Source organism: Bidens hawaiensis, unplaced genomic scaffold, assembly GCF_021521415.1.
Source record: "Bidens hawaiensis isolate Kalapana, Puna unplaced genomic scaffold, B.hawaiensis_p1.1 tig00017458_1, whole genome shotgun sequence".
NCBI classification, from domain to species: Eukaryota; Viridiplantae; Streptophyta; class Magnoliopsida; order Asterales; family Asteraceae; genus Bidens; species Bidens hawaiensis.
Window position 1 is genome coordinate 39,555 of NW_027492640.1, and position 26,317 is coordinate 65,871.

Consider the following 26,317-nt stretch of genomic DNA (forward strand, 5'->3'; position numbering starts at 1 on the left):
ATGATATATCAAGAAATTCTTGTGTGTTTGTTTACCTGGTGGCATCTGGAGCATATCCAATAGTGTAATATGTAAGAACAACCCAAATTCCTGATTCCATCAAAGATAAGGGGATTCTTAGTACCCAGATTGGAAGAGCAAAAGCCCATGCGGGATACAAAAACGAATATCTTTGTTTATAGAAAACCGGAAGTCTTATCACCGTCAGTGCAAGCTCGGTCATCCCGTTAAACATTACAATAATAAGACCAAAGAAAAGTGAGCCATAAAACTTCATTCCATCTTCCAAGCTTCCTGCATGCATTGTTGTTCTGAAAAACATAGCCATGCCCACCAGTGACATAAATGTTAACTGGACTGTCTTAAAAATATAGAGAAACCAGTTACGCTTCGATAACAACCACTCCCTGTCAAAGCATGCTTTCAGTAGGTCAGTGTTAGATATTCCATACTTTTCTTTTACCAAAGCATCTGGATGTGTTTTGTGTTTATCGTAAGGAATACGAATATCTCTTTCTAGCTTATGTCCAATGTGAGAAGACTTAAACGCACACGAAAATTCATCGATTGTAATGTATCTGTAAGGTTGATCTTCTAAGAACCAGTATTGTTCTTGGTCCTTTCTTGAAGTTACCTCTTGGAGGAAGTCAGCTACACCCTTCCTTTCAGGGCACTTAAATCCCATCAACTCGAAAAACTCAAGAACATTTTCGCAAGGTCCTTGGTACACAATCTGGCCTTCTGACATCAATATCAGATCGTCGAAAAGTTTGTATGTCTCGGGATCAGGTTGCAAAAGAGAGATGACCATTGTTATGTCCATTACATGGACCATCTGTCTAAAGAACTTGGTGATACGGCAAGTGGTGGAGCTGTCCAGTCCGGTTGATATTTCGTCCATGAAAAATACATTAGCAGGTCCTACAAGCATCTCTCCTGTATAAAGTTATTGTCAAAATGTATCTGATTAAACATGTTACAAAGCTAGTCCCACCAATTCAACTAAAGTATGTTGTAAAGTTTCACAAAAAATGTGTTCACTCACACTAATCAAGAGCAATATAAAACATACCAATAGTGACACGTTTCTTTTCCCCACCCGAGATACCTCTTCTCATTTGATCACCAACCATAGTATTAGCACAGGTTTCCAGTCCAAGAATCTATAAAAAATAAATAAATATAAATATATAGTAAAATACATACAGGGAAAAAATAGTCAGGAAAGTTAAAAAGAAAAAAAATAGCATAAATTAATACGATGGTCGGAAATGGGCAGGAAAATTCCCATCCGAAATATGTAGGAAATTTCTTTGAATTGCCAACCAAAGCTATTTTGTTGGAAACAGATGTTTCTTACGCATTTCCGATAATTTTTGCATAGGAAGTGTTCGAGTTTTCTAGCAGTAAAAAAGCTGCTATGTGTTGCAATTACCAATACGAACCATCGTAACCATATACCATATACGTACTTCAACTTTAAAGCAACTAACGAAGTTGATACAACAAACCTTGAGAACATAGTCTGTAATCAAATTCGTCTCTTTGCTTCCATTCATGAATGCATCCATATCACAATCGCGCTTGGTTCCTCCTTCTTTCTCCATCTTCAAAACTTCTGTAAGTAGTTTATATCTTGGCCCAATGCCCAAGCACTGTCTCGAAAAATCCAGTGTCTCTCTGACTGTCATCTCCCCGGTATGAATATTATATGGACTGATATAAGCACATGTTCTTTGAGGAATAAATTCAGAAAGTTGGTGGCCACAATACGTAACGTTTCCAGACACCTGGTATGTAAAACTATGATCCATTAGCTGACAAGCACAATGTGGATGCTTTCTAGGTACGACGTTAACTATACATAACTAGTCTAATAATATTGTTTGTAAGAAAATATATATTACCTTCAAATCATTAGCAAGTTTTGCAGCAAGTGCTAGCAGTAATGTGGTTTTGCCTGCACCTGGAGGACCTAAAAGTAGTGTCATCCTACATTAATTATATTAACAAAATTAACATCCGAAGAAGAGGATATGAAGATTAACTATTAACTAAACAAATTTAAGAACCTTGATGGTTTGATAATTCCACTAATAGAATGAAGAATCTTAACTTTTCTCTTCTTGGAAGGAGTGAGCCCAAAAAACTGTAGTGTATTCTGTAAATTGGATTTAGATAAAAACTAAAATAATAAATATAGAAATTAGAAAATGTAGGAGAAAATGCACCTCAATTGAGTTGATGGTAGCATTATATAGAGTAGGAAGAGCTCTATCACCAATATAAGCATTTCCTTCGACTAATAAATTCTCATATCTTACTTCAATATTTGGTGTTTCAATCCCACCCCTAGACAAATGATTGAATGAAGTTTTAAAAAATTATGAAAGAATCAGAATTTGGAAGTGATTAACCAAAGTATATAAATTTATTTTTTCAATAGGTTTTTGTTCCATCGTGTGTTACACTAAAGAGTTTTGCTCTTGTGGTGGCACAATGAATGTCAAGTGGCAGTTGGCGGTATGGTTTCCCGTGGGAACGCCCAAGCCAAACTCTGAAGCCATTGTGAGCCCGGTTAAGACACATAGTCTGACCAGAATGGGGCATCGGGGCTCTCCGAATTTAGTGAGTGCGGTAGCCTAAATTCAAGAAAGTCGTCATTCTAAAAAAAATAAAGGTTTTACTCATAAGCTATATTTCCTATGATCGGTAGTGTACATAAGATGCTAGAAAGAGGCAATTTCGGGTTTAATGAAATTCCCAACACAGTGAACCTTGGATCCGACATGAATACCCGAAACCCGACATAATTGGCACGGGTATTACCCGTGCCATTAGTGTTTGGGACGGTTTTGGATTAGTTTTGAAATTTTTCGCGGTTCTGGGACAATTATGAGATTTCTAAAATGCCCGATAACATTGACTCATTTACCCGATTATATACCCGACATAATTATATATAATGCGATGGTTTATGCCAGAAGTCATCTTAGTGCGATAGTGATTTCTTACCCTTGATTATTAAGATTGATTTGTGGTACACATTAATTGATTATGGTATTTTTGTAATTATTGTTATGTGTTTTTAATGTCATTTATATAAGGGGCAATTTCATATATACCCTTACAAATGTTGAAAATACCATATATATCCATGCGAAACTAAAAATATCATATATGCCATTACAAAGTAATTAATATATCATGTATACCCAGTTTATTAAAATATTTAAAAAATGACCATATTACTCTAGTTTGATTGGATACGATAAAAGGTTTATAATGTAGACATTCGATGCAATAAATCTTCGAATAGTTTGCAATTTTGAAGAAGTGAAGAGAGACGATTTGGTTGTTGTTAAAGGTGAGAAAAGTCGATTAAAATAATAACATAGAGTATAAACTTATTATGTAATTGGATGGGGTAGAATGGTCTATTCGTTAAAAATTAGCATATATAAAAGTTATTTTTTTATTGAAAAATAGTGATAAAATGGTCATTTATTAAATTATTATTAATGAATAGGGGTATATGTATGGTGTCCCATTTAGTGAGAAATATATAAGTCGTGAGTCTCTTACAAGTGGTCATGTCCCACTTGGGGGAAATATAAGTTCTAAGCCTCTTAGAAGGGGCTATTTTGCACCGGAGAAATTATGGTTATTGAGCCTCATGTGTGACATTCGTCATTTTCGGTTTAACTTGTACTTGTTTTTGTATCGGAAACCCGACCCGTTTTGGTCTTTCAGATATTTCATTATTAATAAATTATTGGGTTTTATGTTCGTTTATATTACACAATTGTTGGATCAAGAAATCATCTCTTTCGGTACGTTAAAACACCATTTTTGGCTAAAAATGAGTTAAAACAAACTTAAGGGACTAAAATTATCAAATAACAAAAGCATGTAACTCTTAAAAGAAATAGTATGGCCAACCCTTCACTCTTTCCCTATATAAACAATACCAACGCATCCCATTTGGGTTTGCTCATTCACCTCAAACTCTCCCCAATCTTGATCTAAATATTCTTTCTTCAAACTCTAGATAGTTTGACTTCTCAAGGTCAAACATATACTAATATTTGTTTCTAACCAATTCTTGCTAATTAAATATTGTTATTATATCTTGTTTAAAACATACTCCCATAGGTTTCTTTGCCCTTCCCTTCTCCGGCCATGTCGGTATAGGTGTACTTCTAGGCAAGGTTGCATTGAGGACTATTATAGTCCTTGTTAACACTTTATATTATGCTTTAAATTATGCAAGCTTACTAATGTTGTTTACTTTTTAATTAATTTAGTTTCCAAATCATTTTAATGAGTTCTATGGTATTGGGTATGTGGCAATCATCCTCGGTTTCATTCCGAGTCAAGGACCGAACCAAAACCGAACTCTTGTTTAAATGTTTTATTATTAACTTGTTGTATGTAAGACTTGAGTATTATTATTTCTAAGTTTATTTTAATAAGTTCTATGGTATTGGGTATGTGGTAACCAACCTCGGTTTCATTCCGAGTCAAGAACCGAACCAAAACTGAACTCTTGTTTAAATGCTTTATTATTAACATGTTGTATGTAAGACTTGAGTATTATTATTTCTAAGTTTATTTTAATAAGTTCTATGGTATTGGGTATGTGGTAACCAACCTCGGTCTTATTCCGAGTCAAGGATCGAACCGAAACCGAACTCTTGTTTAAACACTTTATTTTAACATGTTGTATGTAAACTTGAGTATTATCATTTTTAAATTATTTTAATAGTGTTCTATAGTATTGGGTATGTGGCAACCATCCTCGGTCTTATTCCGAGTCAAGGACCGAACCAAGACCGAACTAAACCGAGTTCACTCACTTAAGACACACTAGTGTGTTTTGGGCCACCGAATCTCATTTTCTTAAAAAAAACTATATTATAAACTAGTTTTAACTTGTTTCTCAAAATACTTGGTATGTCGGATCCAAGTTGATCTTATAACAAGTTTGGACCGACAAAGCCAATCACACGCTACACGGACCTTAAGGTTCTTCTTAATAGAACTACACACTTAGTTAAGCTTCTTTTGATTTCATTGAGTTATCTCATAACATTTATCACTTTGGAATCTCAACTTCGATCTTGACCAATTATCAAGGCTCGAACCGACAAATCCGAACACTCGTAAAATCTCGTCTTAGTATCTATTTAACAAAGGGTCTTGCAATAGCAAAATTATACCCAAATATTTGCTTAACAAAGGTTAAGTAAAACTAATGAATAGAATACCGAGACCCAATTTCGGGTAAACTTACGTTTCAAAAACCATTACTTTAATTTCTTATGTATTTACATTTTAACTCTCAAACTATAATTATTTATCTTAATTGTTATGTTATTTTGCTTCTAGCTTTTAAGATCCATCAACTAACTCAAGACCCTTTTTAATCTAAGTCTTGCCCGTTGAACTTACCTCCCCGTTTTATCGCAAACTAATCCTTCAAGTTATTTATTTCACGTGAGTACATTTCATCTCCCGTTTTCACTTTTATACTTTGGGGGTAACATGCATACTTATTCAAAACAAGAATGATTTATAATACTCGATCCTCAAACCACAAACTTTAGGGTGTATGATACTAGAATACTTGCTCTATTGTGTGTTATATGTTTCGTATGCTTTACGTGCACGAGTGTTTATTTTTATGTTGTTGTTGAGCTTCAATAAGTATGATCATACGCACCCCTAACTAGTCTAGCTTTGTGCTAGTAGAATAGGGCCTCATTATCCGAGTATGTCGGTTGTTACTGGTTAGAAAGGATCCTCATTTACTTTATGATTTATATACCGCAATACTTGCTCTTATTTATAGGTTCATATACGATTTGTGGATTTTGCATCATACATATATACATACATATATATATATATATACTCAAAACTATGAAATTTCTTAGCAGCATACGTATTGACAAATATTATTTTATGCACTGTTACAGGTTTGATTATTGGTTGATTGGATCTTGAAGATGCTATCTTATTTTGAGACCGTTAGGTTACTAGAAGAATGAACAATTAAATTCTTATATTTGGTGTTATTTTGTATGAACAAGATGTGCTACTTTTGGTGTTTGATTGAAATTAATGAGTTGTTTAAATATTGTCACTTTAGTAGTGTCTTGTGCTCTTGGGCAATCCGTTACACCCCATCATGTTTCGCCGCCTTTGGTCGGGGTGTGACAGATTTGTATCAGAGCCAAGACTATATGATAGGCGGTTAGACGTAACTGCCTAGTATAGTTTTGCTTTAGGGTTCTTATACGTGTTGCTTATATGTGTTACCCTACTTGATTGTTCATTACACTTATATATCAATTTACTTATTTATTTCATTTAATTCCAAAAATATACACATGCACACACCCTCATAGTATTCCAAAGTATCTTTACCTTACCACAAAAAGTAGGTTTTTATGATGTTTTTTTATGGATCACAAACTTAATTTGGATCCCTTTATATAATTTCCTTAAAGCTTGACTCTATAACGGGTTTGTATCCACATTAGGGGGGCGAAACACTATGAAACGATCATTTGACAAAAAGATTCCAAGAATCGAATGTGATTTACATACCTGTGATGATTGAATTGTGGTGTTCTTCTTCTAGGCCAACGAACTGTGTTATACATGTCAATAACTTTAAGTTGTCAAATGCAAGTGTTCCGGTTGCCTCCTTATATTTTTGTTGGAAGCATAAGAGCCAAGGTGGTACGTGGACTAATGGTTTCAACATCCCGATTACCTCATTGTTTACTTGTTATAGATATTATTACGATATTTTGGACAAAACGTGGAAAACACGGTGATTTCGTGCACATGTTCAATTCCCCACTTTACCGCGATTTTAAACATTTAATGTTGGGACAACTAGTCATGGTGGTTCTTGCAAGTTTTCTCGCTTTCAAATCCTAACACATTGTTTCAAACTTCAAAGATTTAAACTATTTAACATTTTATTTATTTACTTGATTTACTAACAAAAGAATTTTTTTAACATCCTCATAACTCTAGGACTCACAATCATTAAAATTCATTATTTACTCATTTCCATAATACTTATATCAATTACCCCAAACTTATATCATTTCTCTTTTATTATTTTAGAATGCCTTCACTTCGTCGCCAAACTCGCAAGCTTAACTCCGGTCATCGGATGGCCGCTATGGTTGCTAAAGAAATCGCCGATGTGATTCCCGGACTAATAACTCAAATTCAAGCCACCCAACCCACCATTACCCAAGCCACGCCTAACCCCGCACCATTCGCCTTGAAGAATTTCACCAGTTCCAACCCATCTTACTTTCATGGCAAGAACTGTGCCACTACCTTGTTGCAATGGTTCGAAAAAATGGAAAGTGTGTTCAATCTTTGTGAATGCCCTGAATCCAAAGCAACCACATACGCTTCAAGCATGTTCGAGGGGACCACCCGCACTTGGTGGAATAGCGAAATGTTCACCAATGGGTCGGAAGTAGCTATGATCTACTCATGGACCAAACTCAAGGAAGTTATGATGAAGAAATTTTTCCCAAAACATGAACTTCAAAAACTCGAATCCGAATTTTGGGAACTTAAGCACGAGAGTGGTGAAAACTCCGCCTACTCCAACCACTTTCATGAGCTTAGTCTCTTGGTTACACACTTGGTCACTCCCCTCGAACGGGTAATTGACAAGTATGTCGGCGGTTTGCCTATGCGAATCCGCGACTCGATGATGAGTAGTAAACCGAAAAACCTTCACGATGCAATTACTTAGCCGGTGCTCTTTCCGAAAACCATGTCAAAGCCGATACCCTCACTATCAAAAGCTCCAAGAAACCCAATGACAAGAGTACACCCGAACCATCAACCCTCATCAAAGTTAATCCTCAACCACAATCCATAAACTACTCCAACTCATCCCACCACTCCAAGAAGAAAAAGAAAACCTAATTATCGAAACTATGCCATCACCCACCCATCACAACCTCAATCTCAATCCCAAGCACTCCAAAACTGAAAGCCGTATTCCGGCTCGCATCCTTTGTGTAACACTTGCCAACACCATCACCCCTCCTACTCCACTTGCCGCCATTGCACGAAGTGTAACCGCTAAGGTCACCTTAGCAACGTGTGTCGGGAAGCCTCCCGTGGTCAACCCGCTCCACCAAGGTTTGCCCCACCTAATCAAAACTGTCCCGCCCCTTTTGCTCAAAATCCTCCTCCTCAACCTAGAGCTTGTTTCAATTGTGGAGTCCCAAATCATTTCCGCAATGCTTGTCCTCGACTTGCGTTTATTATCCAAGCCCAAATCTTGCCCACACCGTATTACCAAACCCAAGCCTACCAAGTTCAAACCTATCAAACTCAAGTCCCGCAACTCTTGGTTCCCCCGGCTCAACCGCTCCAAGCGATTCCAGACCTCCCACAAGCAACGCAAGCTCTTCCTCCTCCTCTGACTCAACAAGTCAACCACGACAACCAACGGCGTGCTATTATGATGAACGTCAACCAAGCTCAAGTTGCCAACGATGTGATGAACGATACGTTTTCAGTAAATGAGCATTTAGCTTCAATTATTTGATACCTGAGCTGATAGGAGTTTTATTTCTTTTAAATTTGAATCTATTCTTGTCGTACCCCGCGCTAAACTTTCTCGCCCTTTTTATGTCGAAGTCGACAATGGTAGTTCCATCACCATCGATTTGGTCATTCGTGATTGTATCCTCACTCTTTGCAAGCACAAATTCTTGATGACCTCATCCCGATGCAATAGGAAGCTTCAGCGTTATAGTAGGTATGGATTGGTTAGCTTTGCACTGTGCCGAAGTCGTTTGTTATGACAAATTCATTCGAATCCCGCTTGTTAATGGAAAAACCCTAAATTGGCAAAACGATTCCCAAGAAACTCAACCTCATGTCTTGCTCTTGATCTAGGAAGTACTTAAGCCAAAAGTACGTTCATTTTCTAGCCCAAGCGGTAGCGAAAGACCCCGAAGAAAAGAAAATTCAAAACATTCCCGTTGTTTGTGAATTTCCCTGCGTTTTTCCCGAAGACGTTTCTGGTCTCCGGCCCATTCGCCCTGTTGAATTTCGAATCGACCTTGTGCCCGGCGCGACTCCCGTAGCCAAGGCTCTTTATCGTTTAGCTCCTTCGGAATTTCAAGAGTTATCGAACCAACTTCAAGAACTCTCCGCTAAGGGCTTTATCCATCCAAGCTCTTCCCCTTGGGGTGCTCACGTCCTCTTCGTGAAAAAGAAAGATGGCTCGTTTCGCATGTGTATCGATTACCGCGAACACAATAAACTCACCATAACAAATCTTTACCCTTTACCTTGAATAAACGACCTCTTCGACCAACTCCAAGGCGCAACTTGTTTTTCCAAAATTGATCTTCGACCGGGTTATCATCAATTGCGTGTACATGGAGACGAAATTCCTAAAACCGCTTTTCGTACCCAGTACGGACATTACGAATTCTTGGTTATGCCTTTGGATTAACCAATGCACTCGCGGTATTCATGAACCTCATGAACTGCGTTTGCAAACCATTCTTGGACAAATTCGTAATTGTTTTTATCTATGACATCCTTAAAAACCAAAGCTGAACATGAACATCATTACATTCCATTCTCGATATCCTAAGAAAAGAAAAATATTATGCCAAGTTCTCAAAATGTGAATTTTGGTTGAACGAAGTTCAATGCTTTGGACACATTGTCAACGATAAAGGTATTCATGTTGATCCCGCCAAAATCGAGGCCATAAAGGATCGGAAAACTCTATCCACACCCATGGAAATCCGATCTTTCCTTGGTTTGGCCGGGTATTATCGGCGATTCATTCTAAAATTCTCCAAAACCGCATTACCCCTCACCGCACTAACTCATAAAGGAAAACCTTATGAATGGGGATCGAAAGAAGAAGAAACTTTCCAAACTCTAAAGCAAATGCTTTGCGACGCTCTCATTTTAACCCTTCTCAATGGAAACGACGACTTTGTGGTATTTTGCGATGCATCAAACCAAGGTCTCTGTTTCGTTCTCATGCAACGAGGTCAAGTTATCGCATATGCCTCGAGACAACTTAAGGTTCACGAAAAGAATTACACGACTCATGATCTCGAACTTGGTGTCATCGTTTTCGCTCTAAAAATTTGTAGACATTACCTTTATGGCATGAAATGTGTTGTATTCAACGATCATAATAGTCTTCAACACATTTTTGACCAAAAAGATCTCAACATGAGACAACGTCGATGGGCCGAATTACTTAGTGATTACGATTGTGAAATTCGCTACCATCCAGGTAAAGCGAATGTCGTGGCCGATGCCCTTAGTCGTAAAGTTAATGTCAAATCCGTTCTGTTTCATATCATCATTATCCAAACCGATCTCCAAGACCGCATCTATCGTGCCCAATGCACCTCCATTGATGAAGGCAATATGTACGACGAAATGTCATGTGTAGTCGAACTTCAACTCGAAACCAAACCCGATGGCTTGCTTTATTTTCTCAATCGTTTGTGGGTTTCTGATCGTGATGAACTTCATACTTTCATTCTCGACAAACCTTATATGTCGCAATATTCCGTGCAACCCGGTGCAGATAAGATGTACTTAGATCTTCTATCTATTTTTTTATGGCCGGGTATGAAATAGGACGTAGCAATTTACGTCTCAAATTGTCTTACATGCTCAAAGGTTAAAGCCGAATATCAAAAACCTTTTATCTTACTCGAACAGCCTCTTATTCCCGTTTGGAAATGGGAAGACATTGCTATGGACTTTATCACCAAATTACCCCCCACTCAAAAGAAAAATTATAGCATTTGGGTAATCATTGATCGATTAACCAAATCAGCTCACTTCATCCCGATCCGCGAGAAGTACTCTGTCGAACAACTCGCTCAAATCTATGTTCGTGAAATTGTATACCTCCATGGTATCCCGTTGACCATTATTTACGATCGTGATGCTCGTTTCACCTCCCACTTTTGGAAATCGCTTCAGGAAGATTTGGGCACTCGCCTTGATCTTAGTACCACTTATCACCCCCAAACCGATGTAAATCCGAGCGTACAATCCAAATCCTTGAATATATGCTTTGATCTTGTGTTCTTGATTTCGGTGGAAATCGGGATTCTCATCTCCCACTTATCAAATTCTCATACAACAATAGCTATCATTCTAGCATTATTATGGCTCCTTTCCAAGATCTTTATGGTCACAATTTTTGTTCCCCGATTTATTGGAACGAGATTGGTGAAGCCCGAATCACCAGTCCCGAAATGGTCCAAGACACTACCGATCGTATCGATCAAATCCGCATAAATCTTCTCGCTACTAGAAGTCGTCAAAAGAGCTACGCTGACAAATGTCGAAGACCTCTCTAGTTCAATGTTGGCGACCTTGTTATTCTCAAAGTAACCCCTTGGAAAGGGGTAGTCCGTTTTGGAAAGAAAAGAAAACTAGCACCCCATTTCGTAGGCCCATTCAAAATCCTTGAAAGGATTGGAAAAGTGGCTTATAAACTCGAATTACCGCAAGAACTTACCGGTGTCCATCTAACCTTTCATGTCTCGAACCTCAAAAGGTGCTTAGCAGAGGGTAACCTTCATATACCTATCGAAGAAGTACGTATTGGCGAAACCTAACAAATGATCGAAAACCCCGTTGAAATCATGGATTGTAATGAGAAACAAACCAAACGTAGCCGCATCCGTTTAGTTAAAGTCCGTTGGGAATCACGGCGCGGCGCTAAATCTAATTAGGAATGAGAATAAGAGGTGAAGGAAAGTACCCGCAATTGTTTATTATGGATTATTCTTAATTTCGTGACGGAATTTCCAAAATAGGAAAGACTGTGACATTCGTCATTTTCGGTTTAACTTGTATTTGTTTTTGTATCAGAAACCCGACCCGTTTTGGTCTTTTGGATCTTTCTTTATTAATAAAATATTGGGTTTTACGTTCGTTTATGTTACACAATTGTCGGATCAAGAAATAATCTCTTTCGGTACGTTAAAACACCCATTTTTGGCTAAAAACAAGTTCAAACAAACTTAAGGGACTAAAATTGTCAAATAACAAAAGAAAGTAACTCTTAAAAGAAATATTATGGCCAACCCTTCACTATTTCCCTATATAAACAACACCAATGCATCCCATTTGGGTTTTCTCATTCACCTCAAACTCTCCCTAATCTAGATCTAAGTATTCTTTATTCAAACTCTTGATAGTTTGACTTCTCAAGGTCAAACAAATACTAATCTTTGTTTCTAGCTAATTCTTGATAATTAAAGCTTGTTATTATAGCTTGTTTAAAACATACTCCCCTTGTTTCATTGGCTTTCCCTTCTCCGGCCATGTCGGTTTAGGTGTATTGTTATGCAAGGCTTCATGGAGACTATTATAGTCCTTGTTAACACTTTAATTTATGCTTTAAATTATGCAAGCTTACTAATGTTTCTAATTACTTTAGTTTCCAAATCATTTTAATGAGTTCTATGGTATTGGGTATGTGGCAACCATCCTCGGTTTCATTTCGAGTCAAGGACCGAACCAAAACCGAACTCTTGTTTAAATGTTTTATTATTAACATGTTGTATGTAAGACTTGAGTATAATTATTTATAAGTTTATTTTAATAGGTTCTATGGTATTGGGTATGTGGTAACCAACCTCGGTTACATTCCGAGTCAAGGACCGAACCAAAACTGAACTCTTGTTTAAATGATTTATTATTAACATGTTGTATGTAAGACTCGAGTATTATTATTTCTTTTATTTTAATAAGTTATATGGTATTGGGTATGTGGTAACCAACCTCGGTCTTATTACATGTCAAGGACCGAACCGAAACCGAACTCTTATTTAAACGCTTGATTGTAACATGTTGTATGTAAACTTGAGAATTTCATTTCTAAATTATTTTAATAAAGTTCTATGGTATTGGGTATGTGGCAACCAGTTGGAATCGATCTGCCCAAGACACATGTTAGAGTTGATATGGCTAGTGCGTTATGATCCAAGTCGGGTCATACCCAATAACAAGCTAGACAAATGCCACGATAATTATTATTAGATATGATCTAAGTAATAATAATCAACACTTATATATTTGGAAAATGGGTTTTCTAAATATTTGCATTTGTGTGTTATGTAAATTATGTGGGTAATTTATTTGAGAGAAATGTTATTTATTTGATAAATAACAAAATGTGTATAAGGAAAATAAACAAAAATTGGGTTTGAGTTTTGGGGGGAAATCCCACCCAAGGTGGCCGGCCCCATCTCTCTCTCTCTCTCTCTCTCTCTCTCTCTCTCTCTCTCCCTTTTGTTATTTTCAATACATGCAATTGATCTCACTGGGAGATCATAATTCTTGGTGAATGTGATTGCCATTTTCTCTCACACACAATTCTCTCTTATTTTCTCTTTATTGGAGCCGAGAACAAGAAGAAGAAGAAGAACAGAAAGGGTTTGTTCTTGCAAGAGTGTAAATGATCCTAGAAACCTAAGGTGTTTGTTGATTAACTCGTTGGGTATACAAGCTTGAGGTTTCCTCCGTTGGAAGCTAGCCATTCATTCTCATTCATCTCCTTCGGTTTTCTGAACTTGAAGGTATGTATGTTAACACCCTATGGTTGTGTTTTGATAACTAGATAATCGTATATGGATCCTGGTTTTGGTTTAACATAAACGGGTTTATGTGTAATGGTTAACAAGATTTAAAACTTTATTTCCGCTGCGTTTTTCCTAATAAATGGTTTATTTTGGACTTTGATAATCTTGCTCAAACCTAACAATGGCATCAAGAGCCGCTTATACGATTACATGCTTCAAAATGGGTTCTAAAGTGCTCGGGTTTGATGGTATTTTTTACCATTTTGGCCGAGAACTTTAGGCATTTTGGTTGCCCCTTGGTTTTTCAAGTTTGTACCATACATGCATGTGGTAAAATCTGGAAAAACTGGTCATTTGGATGATGATTTTGTTTGGTCAAAAATCTGGGTTTTCCAGCTTTGGCCGAGAATCTTTAGTTGGAAACCATGGTTCTCGGACTAGCCGAAAACACCCAAAAGGCCTGTTCTCGGTTGGCCGAGAACTTATGGTTGAGAACCATGAGATCTCGGTTGGCCGAAAACACATTCTCGGTTTGGCCGAGAACTCATGGTTGAGAACCATGAGATTTCGGTTGACCGAAAACTAGTTCTCGGTGTTGACCAAGAACAATAGGTTCTCGGTGAACCAAAGCTTTCGGGCTGAAAACTCTGAAGCTTTGGTCTTGCCCGAGAACTATGTGTTCTCTATTTTAGGCCGAGAACTAAGGGGCCAAAGGGGAACCATTCTGGTCAAAGGTTGACCTGTTTGTGTGGATGTTCAAAACCTAGCCAATGATCTTGTGTATATTGAAGAGACTTATTGTGACTTATGCATTTGGTTGTAATATTCTTTATTCGGGTTTGTAATCTATTTATTCTTTCAAATGGTTTGTAATAATAAGTAGAATAGTTGTATTTCTTTTATTAGACAAAATGTATTAGGATATATTTTGTAAAAGAAGATGCAACTACAACACCATTTTGGTTGGAGCCTAAGTGGAAGCCCAAGTAAAGAAGAAGGATCACAACAAGAAGTGAACGCTTGAAGCATAAGGATGCGGAGTCAAGTGGGAGTTCACCATCTTATACCTTATGTCATGCTCGTCCCTTAGGTTAGACCTTATGACCCACTTGTTTCGGTCAACAAGTATTGTCAAACTTTAGTGGCTATGGTTATGAACATGTGATTGTATTTTATGCTTGTATGGTTGATTTATGTTTATTGTTTTATCATATTTGTATGTTAGCAATTAAAATCGACAACTAGCATAAAAGTGATTCCTTTGAAATTATTAAGTTATAAAATTGGTTTTATCAACTATTAATGATTTCATAATAAAATTGGTTTTATTAAAATGAATTTGAAAATTGGTTTTCAAAGGTACCATACATTTGAATGCATGCAAATGGAAGGTACTTAAATAGTTTTCTAATATAGAATTTTGAAAACTTAAATCCCTTTTAAAACAAGTTGAACACCATTCTTTTATACGACACTCGAGTCACTTGGAGACTTGATGTGGAATAAAGGTCACCTAACCACATTTAAGAAAACTTGTGATCTTGAGGTGAATTTATAATACTTGTGGGATAAAGGTCACCTAACCACTTGTATGTGTAAACTCACATGTGTGTATAAGTAGGAGGACTTGATTTGGAAACCATGTGAATAGGGTCACCGAAGCATGGCGTACAAAGGTGTTGATGGGATTAAACATGCCAACTAAACATACGATGTTTAACCGATCCCATAAAACTAGAAGTTGCAAAGGGTTGCAATTGTCAAACGTTGACTACCTTGTTAATTTGAATAGTAAGATAAAGGTCACCTAACTACTATTTGAATGAAACGTTGGGTTCTAGATTTTAATCAATAATTGTCTTGGAGATATTAAAGGGTATTAACGATTAAAATTTATTGATATCGAAAATACTAAATTGAACTATGTTAAATTCTTTTATAGATGGCCGCAAACAATCCTCAGAACGCTATTATTCCACTTGTGCATAATCTATCACTAAGATCCATTCTGGATAAGGATCGTCTAAACTATAATAATTTCATGGACTGGTATCGAATCTTGAGAATTGTTCTCAAGCAAGAGAAGAAATCCTATATTTTGGACGATCCTATTCCTGATGAACCCGATGTCAACAACTTGGATGCCTATGTGGATTGGTTAAAGTACACTGAGGATTCGGTGAAAGTTTATTGCCTCATGTTGGGAACAATGATTCCCGAGATCCAATAGGATTTCGAGAATCATGGGGCGTATGACATGATCACCCAGCTTAAGAAAATGTTCCTTACTCAAGCAAAGGTGGAGCACTTCGAAACGGTTCGAGCACTTCATGCATGTCATATGGAAGAAACCCAATCTGTCTCATCTTATGTGCTTAAGATGAAAAGCCACATTGATCGGCTTGAAATGGCTTAAATTTCTTGTCTCAAAAGAGTTAGCCATGGATTTGATCCTAAATGGCTTAACTAAAAGGTTTGAGACATTCTTTATGAATTACAACACGAACGGATGGGACAAAAGCATTGGTGAGCTTCACGCAATGCTTAAGACAGCCGAAGCCGGCATAGGTAAAAAGGTTCTTGCGATCAATGAAGGTGGCTTGAAGAAGATGCATCATCCAGAACCCAAGGCAAAGGTTGCTAGTGGTAAAGGATAAGGCAAGGGCAAGTTCAAGGGAAAGGCAAAGACGGAACCCAAACCCAAGAAGCTAAAGGTTAGCTCTGAGGATCCGTGCTTTGGTTGTGGTGAGATAGGCCATTGGATGAGAAATTGTCCAACCTATCTCAAGGAGTTGAAAGCTAAGAGGGATGCGGGGCAAACCTCAGGTACAACTTTCATGATCCATATTTATCTTAATATTGTTTCTTCTAACACATGGTTATTGGATACCGGATGTGGAACTCATATATGCAATTCATTGCAGGAGTTCAAAAGAAGAAATGATTTCAAGAAAGGGGATATCAGTCTCTTCATGGGAAATGGAGCAAAGGTTGAAGTCCAAGCCTGAGGAGATTATGTTTTGAAGCTTCCAAATGGTTCAAAAGTTATTTTGAAAAACATTATGTATTCTCCTAGTTTGACTAGGAATATTATCTCTGTTTCTGTATTAAGACAATTTGGTTTTGATTTGAAGTTTGTTAACAATGGTATTTATGTTTTCATGAATAATGTCTTTTATTTTAAAGCAATGCCAGCTAATGGCATTTATGAATTAGTTCATGATAATGTATCCATTGATAACTCGTTGTACCAAGCTAACACCAAAAGACTCAAATTGGATTTGAGTGAAACTTTTCTTTGGCATTGTCACCTTGGTCACATAAACAAGGATCGCATTAATACACTTTAAAAGAATGGTCTTTTGGAAGCGAATGATGATTCATTTGATAAATGTGAGTCTTGTTTATTAGGGAAGATGACCAAGCAGCCTTTTAGGGGAACTAATGAAAGGGAAAAAGACTTATTAGGTATCATACATTCGGATGTATGCGGTCCTTTTAAGACAATGACAAGGAATGGTGAAAGATACTTCATTACCTTTACCGACGATTATAGTCTCTATGGGTATGTGTTCTTGTTAAGACACAAAGACGAAGCCTTTGAAATGTTCAAAGTCTTCCAAAATGAAGTACAAAATAAACTCAACAAAACAATCAAAGTACTACGTTCCGATAGAGGAGGTGAATACCTCAATGATGCGTTTCTAGGTCACCTTAGGAGTTGTGGGATTGTCTCACAACTTACTCCACCTGGAACACCGCAATATAATGGTGTGTCCGAGAGGAGGAATCTAACTCTATTGGATATGGATCGATCTATGATGGCTAGAAGCACATTACCTCTTTCATTTTGGGGTTTTGCATTGATCTCTGCTGCCCGTATTCTAAATATGGTACCAACCAAGAAAGTGGATAGGACACCTTTTGAAATATGGCATGGAAGGGTTCCATCATTATCATATTTAAAGGTATGGGGTTGTGAGGCTTATGCCAAGAACAACACCCAAAACAAGCTTGAAAGCCGATCCACTAAGTGTATCTTTGTAGGATATCCCAAAGATTCGATGGGATATTATTTATACAATCCAAGCGAGCATAAAGTGTTTATTGCTCGAAAGGCTGAGTTCTTGGAAAGAAGGTTCCTTATGGAAGGAACTAATATGGAACTCGAGGAGGGTCGAGAACCACAAGCCGATACACGTTTGGTTGACACTAGCAATCAACAAGAGGTTGTTGATATTGATCAAATGGTTGATCAAAACACACAAAACGTTGGCAAATCTGGTAGAATTAGCACCCACCTGAAAGATATGGATTTTTGAAGGATGGATGCTACGTGGTAGATTCAGATGAACCCACCACATACCAAGATGCAATGTCACAATCTGATTGTGATAAATGGCTGGAAGCCATGAACGTAGAGATGCAATCCATGCATGATAATCAAGTATGGGACTTGGTTGTACCACCTCTAAATTCCAAACTGGTTGGAAGTAAGTGGGTTTTCAAGAAGAAAACAGATATGCATGGAAACTTGGATACTTACAAAGCTAGACTTGTAGCAAAGGGTTTCACTCAAACTCAAGGGGTTGATTATGATGAAACTTTCTCGCCCGTGGCGATGCTAAAGTCTATAAGGATATTGTTTGCCATAGCCGCATACTACGACTATGAGATATGGCAAATGAATGTCAAAACTGATCTTCTAAATGGGCATCTTGAGGAAGATGTCTATATGGTTCAGCCTGAAGGTTTTGTCGATCCACAACATCCTAATAAAGTATGCATGTTGAAGAAATCAATTTATGGATTGAAGCAAGCATCTAGAAGTTGGAATCAACATTTTGATGATGAAGTTAAGAAATTTGGGTTCATCAAAAACGCTGATGAAGCTTGTGTGTATAAGAAAGCTAGTGGGAGCATCATTACCTTTCTAGCATTATATGTCGAAGACATACTACTATTTGGAAATGACATTCCAACCTTGGAAGGTGTAAAAGCCTGGCTTGGAAATTGCTTTTCTATCAAGGATCTTGGTGAAGACGCCTATATTCTGGGAATAAGGATCTATAGGGATAGATCAAGGCGGTTGATAGGTTTGAATCAAAGTGCATACATTGACAAAATCTTGAAAATGTTCAAGATGGAAAACTCTAAGAAAGGTTTAGTACCTATTCAAAGAGGAAAAATATTGAGTGCATCTCAATGTCCAAGCTTAAAGGATAAGCAAGACAAAATGAATGGAATCCCATACGCATCTGCTATAGGATCCATCATGTATGCCATGATATGTACTAGACCGGATGTGTCATGCGCTTTAAGCATGACAAGTAGATACCAACAAAATCCGGGAACTAGCCATTGGATGGCAGTTAAGAGCATATTGAAATATCTTAGGAGGACTAAGGATATGTTTCTAATATATGGCTCTGGTGAGGAGGAACTCGTTGTAAAGGGTTACACGGATGCGAGATTCCAAACTGATCGAGATGATTCTCGATCACAATCGGGAAATGTCTTCGTTCTAAATGGTGGTGCTGTCTCTTGGAAGAGCGCAAAACAAGACGTGGTATACTTGTCCACCACTGAATCAGAATACATCGCCGCCTCCTTGGCAGCTCAAGAAGCTGCGTGGATTAGAAAGTTCATTGCCGATCTAGGGGTAGTTCGTACCATTCAGGACCCTCTAGAAATCTTTTGTGACAACGAGGGTGCGATTGCTCAAATCAAGGAACCCCGTGCACATCAAAAGACTAGGCACATTGAGCGGAGATTCAACTACATAAAGTATGAAGTTGAAAAAGGAAAGATATGTATTCACAAAGTTCACACTGATCAAAACATTGCGGATCCACTCACGAAGCTCCTTGAAAGGCCGAAGCATGAGGGTCACACTTGCGCCCTAGGACTTCGATATTCTAGTGATTGGATTTGATCAAAATTTTGTATTTGGATATCGGAACAATTTTATTTTAACTCAATCATATGGTTTTGGTTATGGTCATGTTCTTGAGTTATGTTCTATTTTAGCATGTTTAAATCCGTGAATAATTTGATTATTCTAAATGTCTGTAGTCGATCATAGTTGTGGGAACAAATATGAAAGTAAGACTATTATGAACATGGATTGGTAAATATTCAAGAGGTGTGAATATAGCAAAGGGTTTGCTGCCAAGGTTCATAGATATTTATGAGATAAATATTGGACTGACCCGCCCTCAAATATACTGCATGGAATCCTTGTGATTTGTGATCATAAGTAAATTTGAGTAAAGGAGAACATCATAGTATCCTCTTACTTGAGATACATATTGGGTCTTGATATTCACCGACTATTATACTTTGACTTAGTTCTTCGCTGCTCTGAAATTTGTCAGTACATAAGGCTAAGCTCAAGTATAGTACGAGGTGATAGTGAGAGACGTATGTAGTCAATATGGGATATGTCCCTCTTATTCGTTGAGAGTTAAATGTCTAAGGCCTAATTAGTTAAATCAACAGAGAATGATCACTCTGTGTCTCTGGATTTAACATGACATTTGTGGAAAAAGGATAAATGATAGTCTCACCTAAATCATTTCAAGTAAGGGACTTGAAGGGAATGATGTTACTGAATGGCACTTCGTCATGCGGATTAGGCATAGTAAACCGTTGTTAGGCGGTATTTGCTATTTGCATCAATCTTATGTGTATCTTGTGCAAGTGGGAGATTGTTGGAATCGATCTGCCCAAGACACATATTAGAGTTTATATGGCTAGTGCGTTATGATCCAAGTCGGGTCATACCCAATAACAAGCTGAGACAAACGCCACGATAATTATTATTAGATATGATCTAAGTAATAATAATCAACACTTATATATTTGGAAAATGAGTTTTCTAAATATTTGTATTTGTGTGTTATGTAAATTATGTGGGTAATTTATTGAGAGATGTTATTTATTTGATAAATAACAAAATGTGTATAAGGAAAATAAACAAAAATTGGGTTTGAGTTTTGGGGGAAAATCCCACCCAAGGTAGCCGGCCCCATCTATATCTCTCTCTCTCTCTCTCTCTCTCTCTCTCTCTCTCCCTTTTGTTATTTTCAATACATGCAATTGATCTCATTGGGAGATCATAATTTTTGGGTGAATGTGATTGCCATTTTCTCTCACACACAATTCTCTCTTCTTTTCTCTTCATTGGAGCCGAGAACAAGAAGAAGAACAACAACAAAAAGGGTTTGTTCTTGCAAGAGTGTAAAGGAACCTAGAAAAACTAAGGTGTTTGTTAATTAGCTCATTGGGTATACAAGCTTGAGGTTTCCTCCATTGGAAGCTAGCCATTCATTCTCATTTATCCCCTTCGGTTTTCTGGACTTGAAGGTATGTATGTTAACACCCTATGATGTGTTTTGATAGCTTGATAATCGTATATGGATCCTGGTTTGGGTTTAACATAAACGGGTTTATGTGTAATGGTTAACAAGATTTAAAATTTTATTTCCGCTGCGTTTTTCGTAATAAATGGATTATTTTGGACTTTGATAATCTTGCTCAAACCTAACACAACCATCCTCGGTCTTATTCCGAGTCAAAGACCGAACCAAGACCGAACTAAATTGAGTTCACTCGCTTAAGATACATTAATGTGTTTTGGGGGCATCGAAACTCATTTTCTTCAAACACTATATTATAAACTAATTTTACCTTGTTTCTCAAAATACTTGGTATGTCGGATCCAACTTGATCTTACAACAAGTTTGGACCGACAAAGCCAAACACCCTCTTAACGGACGTTAAGGTTCTTCTTAATAGAACTACACAATTGGCTAAGCTTCTTTTGATTTCATTGAGTTATCTCATAACATTTAGCACTTTTCAATCTTGACTTCGAGCTTGACCCAATTATTAAGACTCGAACTGACAAATCCGAACACTCGTAAAATCTCGTCTTAGTATCTCTTTAATGAAGGGTCTTGCAATAGCATAATTATACCCAAATATTTACTTAACACGTAAAACTAATGAATAGAATACCGAGACCCGATTTCGGGTAAACTTAACTTTTCAAAAACCATTACTTTAATGTCTTATGCATTTACATTTTAACTCTCAAACTTTAATTATTTATCTTAATTGTTATGTTATTTTACTTCAAGCTTTTAAAATTCATCAACTAATTCAAGACCCTTTTTAATCTAGGTATTGTCCGTTGAACTTACCTCCTCGTTTTATCGCAAACTAATCCTTAAAGTTATTTATTTCACGTGAGTATATTTCATCCCCCGTTTTCACTTCTATACTTTGGGGGTAACATGCATACTTATTCAAAACAGGAATGATTTATAATACTCGATCCTCAAGCCACAAACTTTAGGGTGTATGATACTAGAATACTTGCTCTATTGTGTGGTATATGTTTCATATGCTTTACGTGCACGAATGTTTATTTTTATGTTGTTGTTGAGCCTCAATAAGTATGATCATACGCACCCCTAACTACTTTAGATTTGTGCTAGTAGAATAGGGCCTCATTATCCGAGTATGTCGGTTGTTACCGGTTAGAAAGGATCCTCATTTACTTTATGATTTATGTACCTCAATACTTGCTCTTATTTATAGTTTCATATACGATTTGTGGATTTTGCCTCATATATATATATATATATATATATATATATATATATATATATATATATATATATACTCAAAACTATGAAATTTCTTACCAGCATACGTGTTGAAAAATATTATTTTGTGCATGGTTACAGGTTTGATTATTGGTTGATTGGAGTTTGAAGATGCTATCTTATTTTGAGACCGTTAGGTTACTAGAAGAACGAACAATTAAATTCTTATATTTGGTGTTATTTTGTATGAAAAAGATGTGCTACTTTTGGTGTTTGAATGAAGTTAATGAGTTGTTTAAATATTGTCACTTTAATAGTGTTTTGTGTTCTTGGATAATCCGTTGCACCCCGGCATGTTCCGCCGCCTTTGGTCGGGGTGTGACATCATGGATGTGGCTATTTTCCATGGGGGAAATTTTAAGTATTGAGCCTCATAGATGGGGCTATTTTTAACGGGGAAAATTATAAATATTGAGCATAATAGATGGGGCTATTTTTGTATATGGATTCAAAGCCCCTCAGCTAGGCCTCCCTTTCACACTTGTGTAGAAATTATAAGTATTGTGCCTTTTAAAGAGGGTTTTATCCTATCTGGGGGAATTATAAGTATTATGCCTCTTAAAGAGGGTTTTATCCCACATGGGGGAATTATAAGTATTGAGCCTATTAAAGAGGGCTTTATCCCACATGGGTGAATTATAAGTATTGTGCCTCTTAAAGAAAGCTTTATATCACCTGCAGGAATTATAAGTATTGCGCCCATTAAAGAGGTCTTTATCCCATCTGAGGGATTATAATTAATGATCGACAAATTATATATGTTCCTCGTAAATATAAAAGGATAATTAGTTTTGATATATGTTGTAAGTCTTACACATGAACGATGATGGAAGGGGCTAATGGAAGGGACCCATTCCCCTCTTGGAATGAAAAGTATTGCTACAAGAGGTTTTCTCCCTTCCATAGCGGCTTTGTCACTCTTTAGAATGAGATTCTTCTTCTTCAAAAGGGAATCTCTTGAAGCATGAGATGTTGTTGTAGAAGACTTTCTTTCCTCTTGGAAGGGACTTTTCCAATCCTTCATTAGAAGGGGACTATTCTTCTTGGAAGTCTCTTTAAGACGGAGATTTCGTTATGAGATACATCTTCATACATAGAAGCTGATGAATAGGGTCCCCTTTACCTTATTAAAGAGACTTCAACGACAAAAACCCACGACACAATGATGCTATGCCAAATTAGTCCCCCAACTCCATATTGGTGTAGGGAGTGGGTTCCTTCTAAATGGAATTGGTCTTTCACATGTGACATCCCCTGAAAAGGGATTTCTCTTCTTTATAGAAAACTCTTGTAGTATGGGATGTTCTTGATGTAGTAAGGAGATTTGACAGAAAAAAGTACCTTCAAACAGTCCATCCCTTGGAGTGGATTCTTCTCTATCAGATATAATTCTTGTAATGCAAAAAGTTATTTTAGAAGGCTTTCCTTCCTCGCGGAAGGGGCTTCTCAAAAACATCATCCAATTGAAGGGGATTATTCTTCATTGAAGGAAAATCTTGCAATATGAGATGTTGCTGTAGAAGGCTCTCCTTCTCCATGGGAGTAACTTTTCAAATACTTCTTTCATTAGAAATAGATTATTCTTCTTGAGAAAGATATAAGTATTGTGTCTCTTAAAGAGAGCTTTATCCCACCAGGGGAATTATAAGTTTTGTGCCTCTTAAAGAGGGCTTTATCCCATTTGAGGGAATTATAAGTAATGATCGTCCAATTATATTCGTTAATCATATAGTTAAATAATTCAAATACATATTTGGATCCTCTTAAAGAGACTGACAAGCTAATGATGTAAAGAGGGTTTTATCCCATTTAAGGGAATTATAAGTAATGGTGTCCAATTATATTCGTTAATCATAGAGTTAAATAATTCAAATACATATTTGGATCCTCTTAAAGAGACTGACAAGCTAATGATGTGAAATCTTCTAATTTGGAGACCTACTCAAGAAAATGCACAAAATTTTCTAGCAAGTGGTCAGCTGATGACGAAGGAAGTTACAAGACAAGTGAATTATAAGAAACTAACATGTTAGGGGCGTTTCGGGTTTACTCTTAATTTGTGGCCAAATATTTATTTTGGGTTATTATCTTGAACTTAAAGTTGACCGTGACGGGTCAAAAGTTGTTATATAAATTGTCGGGTACAAGTTGTTGACTACATTCGTGTCAATATTTATAACGGGTCGAAAAAAGTTAATTTGAGTTATACCAAAAGTTTGAGAATATGGATTGATTTAAAAGCAAAAGTTGTCATGGATTCGAAGTGTTGACTTGAAAAGGTCAAACTGGTAAAAGTTAAAGTTTCAAATGTGATTTGGAATTTTCAAGTGGATTTTTGGAAATAATCTAAAGGTTCAAGGATTGACTAAATGAATATAAAAAATTGAAATGTCACATTAAAAATTAGTATATAAAAGATTCATGGATTACTGTTAAAAAAAAAAGTTTCAGGGATTGACTAATATGAATTTTGTCTTATATTATTCAAATTCTATATAAATGATTGAATATGACTTAACTGTTTACCATTTTACCATCATACCCTCATAATTTTGGCTCGAAATCACTTCAAATATTTATACAAGAGTTATTTATAACTTTGTAAATTGTAAATGCAAAATTTCATTTATCAGAGAGTATAATGTATAGATGTAGTATCTTATGTACGGATTGTTTAAATTAATCTTGATTTTTATTATTTTGGCTCATCCCATGTATAACACGGGCCATATAAGTATTACTTAAATAAAGACTATTGGTGTGCTTATTATTTAAATTTATTTGTGTATCTCTATTTCCATCATATTATTAGTTGTAATTTAAATATTGACCCAACCTGTATAATACACGAGCCATAAAGCTAGTAGTATAAATATTCATATTATTGTTAATAATAATAATAATAATAATTATTATTATTATTATAAAGTAATGAATCATTTCACTACTATGTGACAACTAAACAATATAATAAAATGATAATGATCCATTTCATTTATTTGTTTATTTTGTAATAACATTCATTTCATTTAATTAGAGCATTTCCAGCAGCATATATATCTATAATTCTTTAATTAAATTAAAAAAATATTATATTTTCTTAAGCCTGTTCGATTAAATAACACTTTCTTTATAATTTTATCATTATTTTTTCTCTTTATTTTTTAAAACATTAAAAAATTATATAAATAAACATTATTTTTTCAAATTTACTCATGAAGATAATTTCCGTATCTTCTCCTGTTAGCATGGCGCACTGCCGCACTGCCGTAAGTGAAGTAAAAGTTGTTCTTTTAAAAAAAAAAATTTATTTTATGGCCATGCTCTATATTAAATTTTTGGGGACCACTTGACGTTACACAACTTCCATAACTTCAATAAATTTCATGATATGATGATTGTTAGACCACCCGCTATGGGGCGTGTTCAGGTGATGTGGTGGGCGTCTATTGGCGCGGAACACCATCAAGGGGCGCTATTGGTGATGGGGCGCAGACTAAGGGTCGTCCAAACGATGGGCGTGATGCGTGGTGATTGTGGGTCCCCCTCTCACACATAGTTGCATACATATGCATATATATATATATATATATATATATAGGGGCGCTGACGTGTCCCTATATAGAACCAGTTTTCGGAACCCACGCGTTTCGATGCTCCCGATGCTTACGTGACGCTGACGTGTCACGGTGAAGGGGCTTCGAAGCACCTCATTATAGATATGGTCAGTATGTGGTGTTCAGTGTTCTGTCACTCTTAGGTGTGAGCTTCGAATTAATTTTATTTTCTCTTCTTTAATGCATTTCAGTGTTTGATAATTTAAGCCCTTTTTAAAAATATGAACCAGTTTTCGGAACCCACGCGTTGCGCCCACAATATTAATTAAACCAAAATAAAGCTGACGTAAAAATGTTAAATCGTCACACAGGCTGGCCGCGTTAACTCACGTGTTGCAACACGCTAATTAACAAAATAAAAAAACTATATCGAAGC

The 26,317-nt window shown here is 36.5% G+C and overlaps 1 protein-coding gene across 1 annotated transcript in view; it reads right to left on the reverse strand.

Moving 5' to 3' along the window:
* The window catches only part of LOC143553942 (ABC transporter G family member 39-like), a 37,253-nt gene that overhangs the window by 4,371 nt on the left and 6,565 nt on the right, over window positions 1-26,317 (reverse strand). The window contains exons 2-7 of the mRNA XM_077043823.1: window positions 2,232-2,352; window positions 2,073-2,161; window positions 1,908-1,992; window positions 1,512-1,790; window positions 1,073-1,163; window positions 36-936 (exon numbers count right to left, since the gene is read on the reverse strand). Coding sequence (XP_076899938.1) covers window positions 36-936; window positions 1,073-1,163; window positions 1,512-1,790; window positions 1,908-1,992; window positions 2,073-2,161; window positions 2,232-2,352 — 1,566 coding nt within the window. The remainder of the gene's footprint in view (window positions 1-35; window positions 937-1,072; window positions 1,164-1,511; window positions 1,791-1,907; window positions 1,993-2,072; window positions 2,162-2,231; window positions 2,353-26,317) is intronic.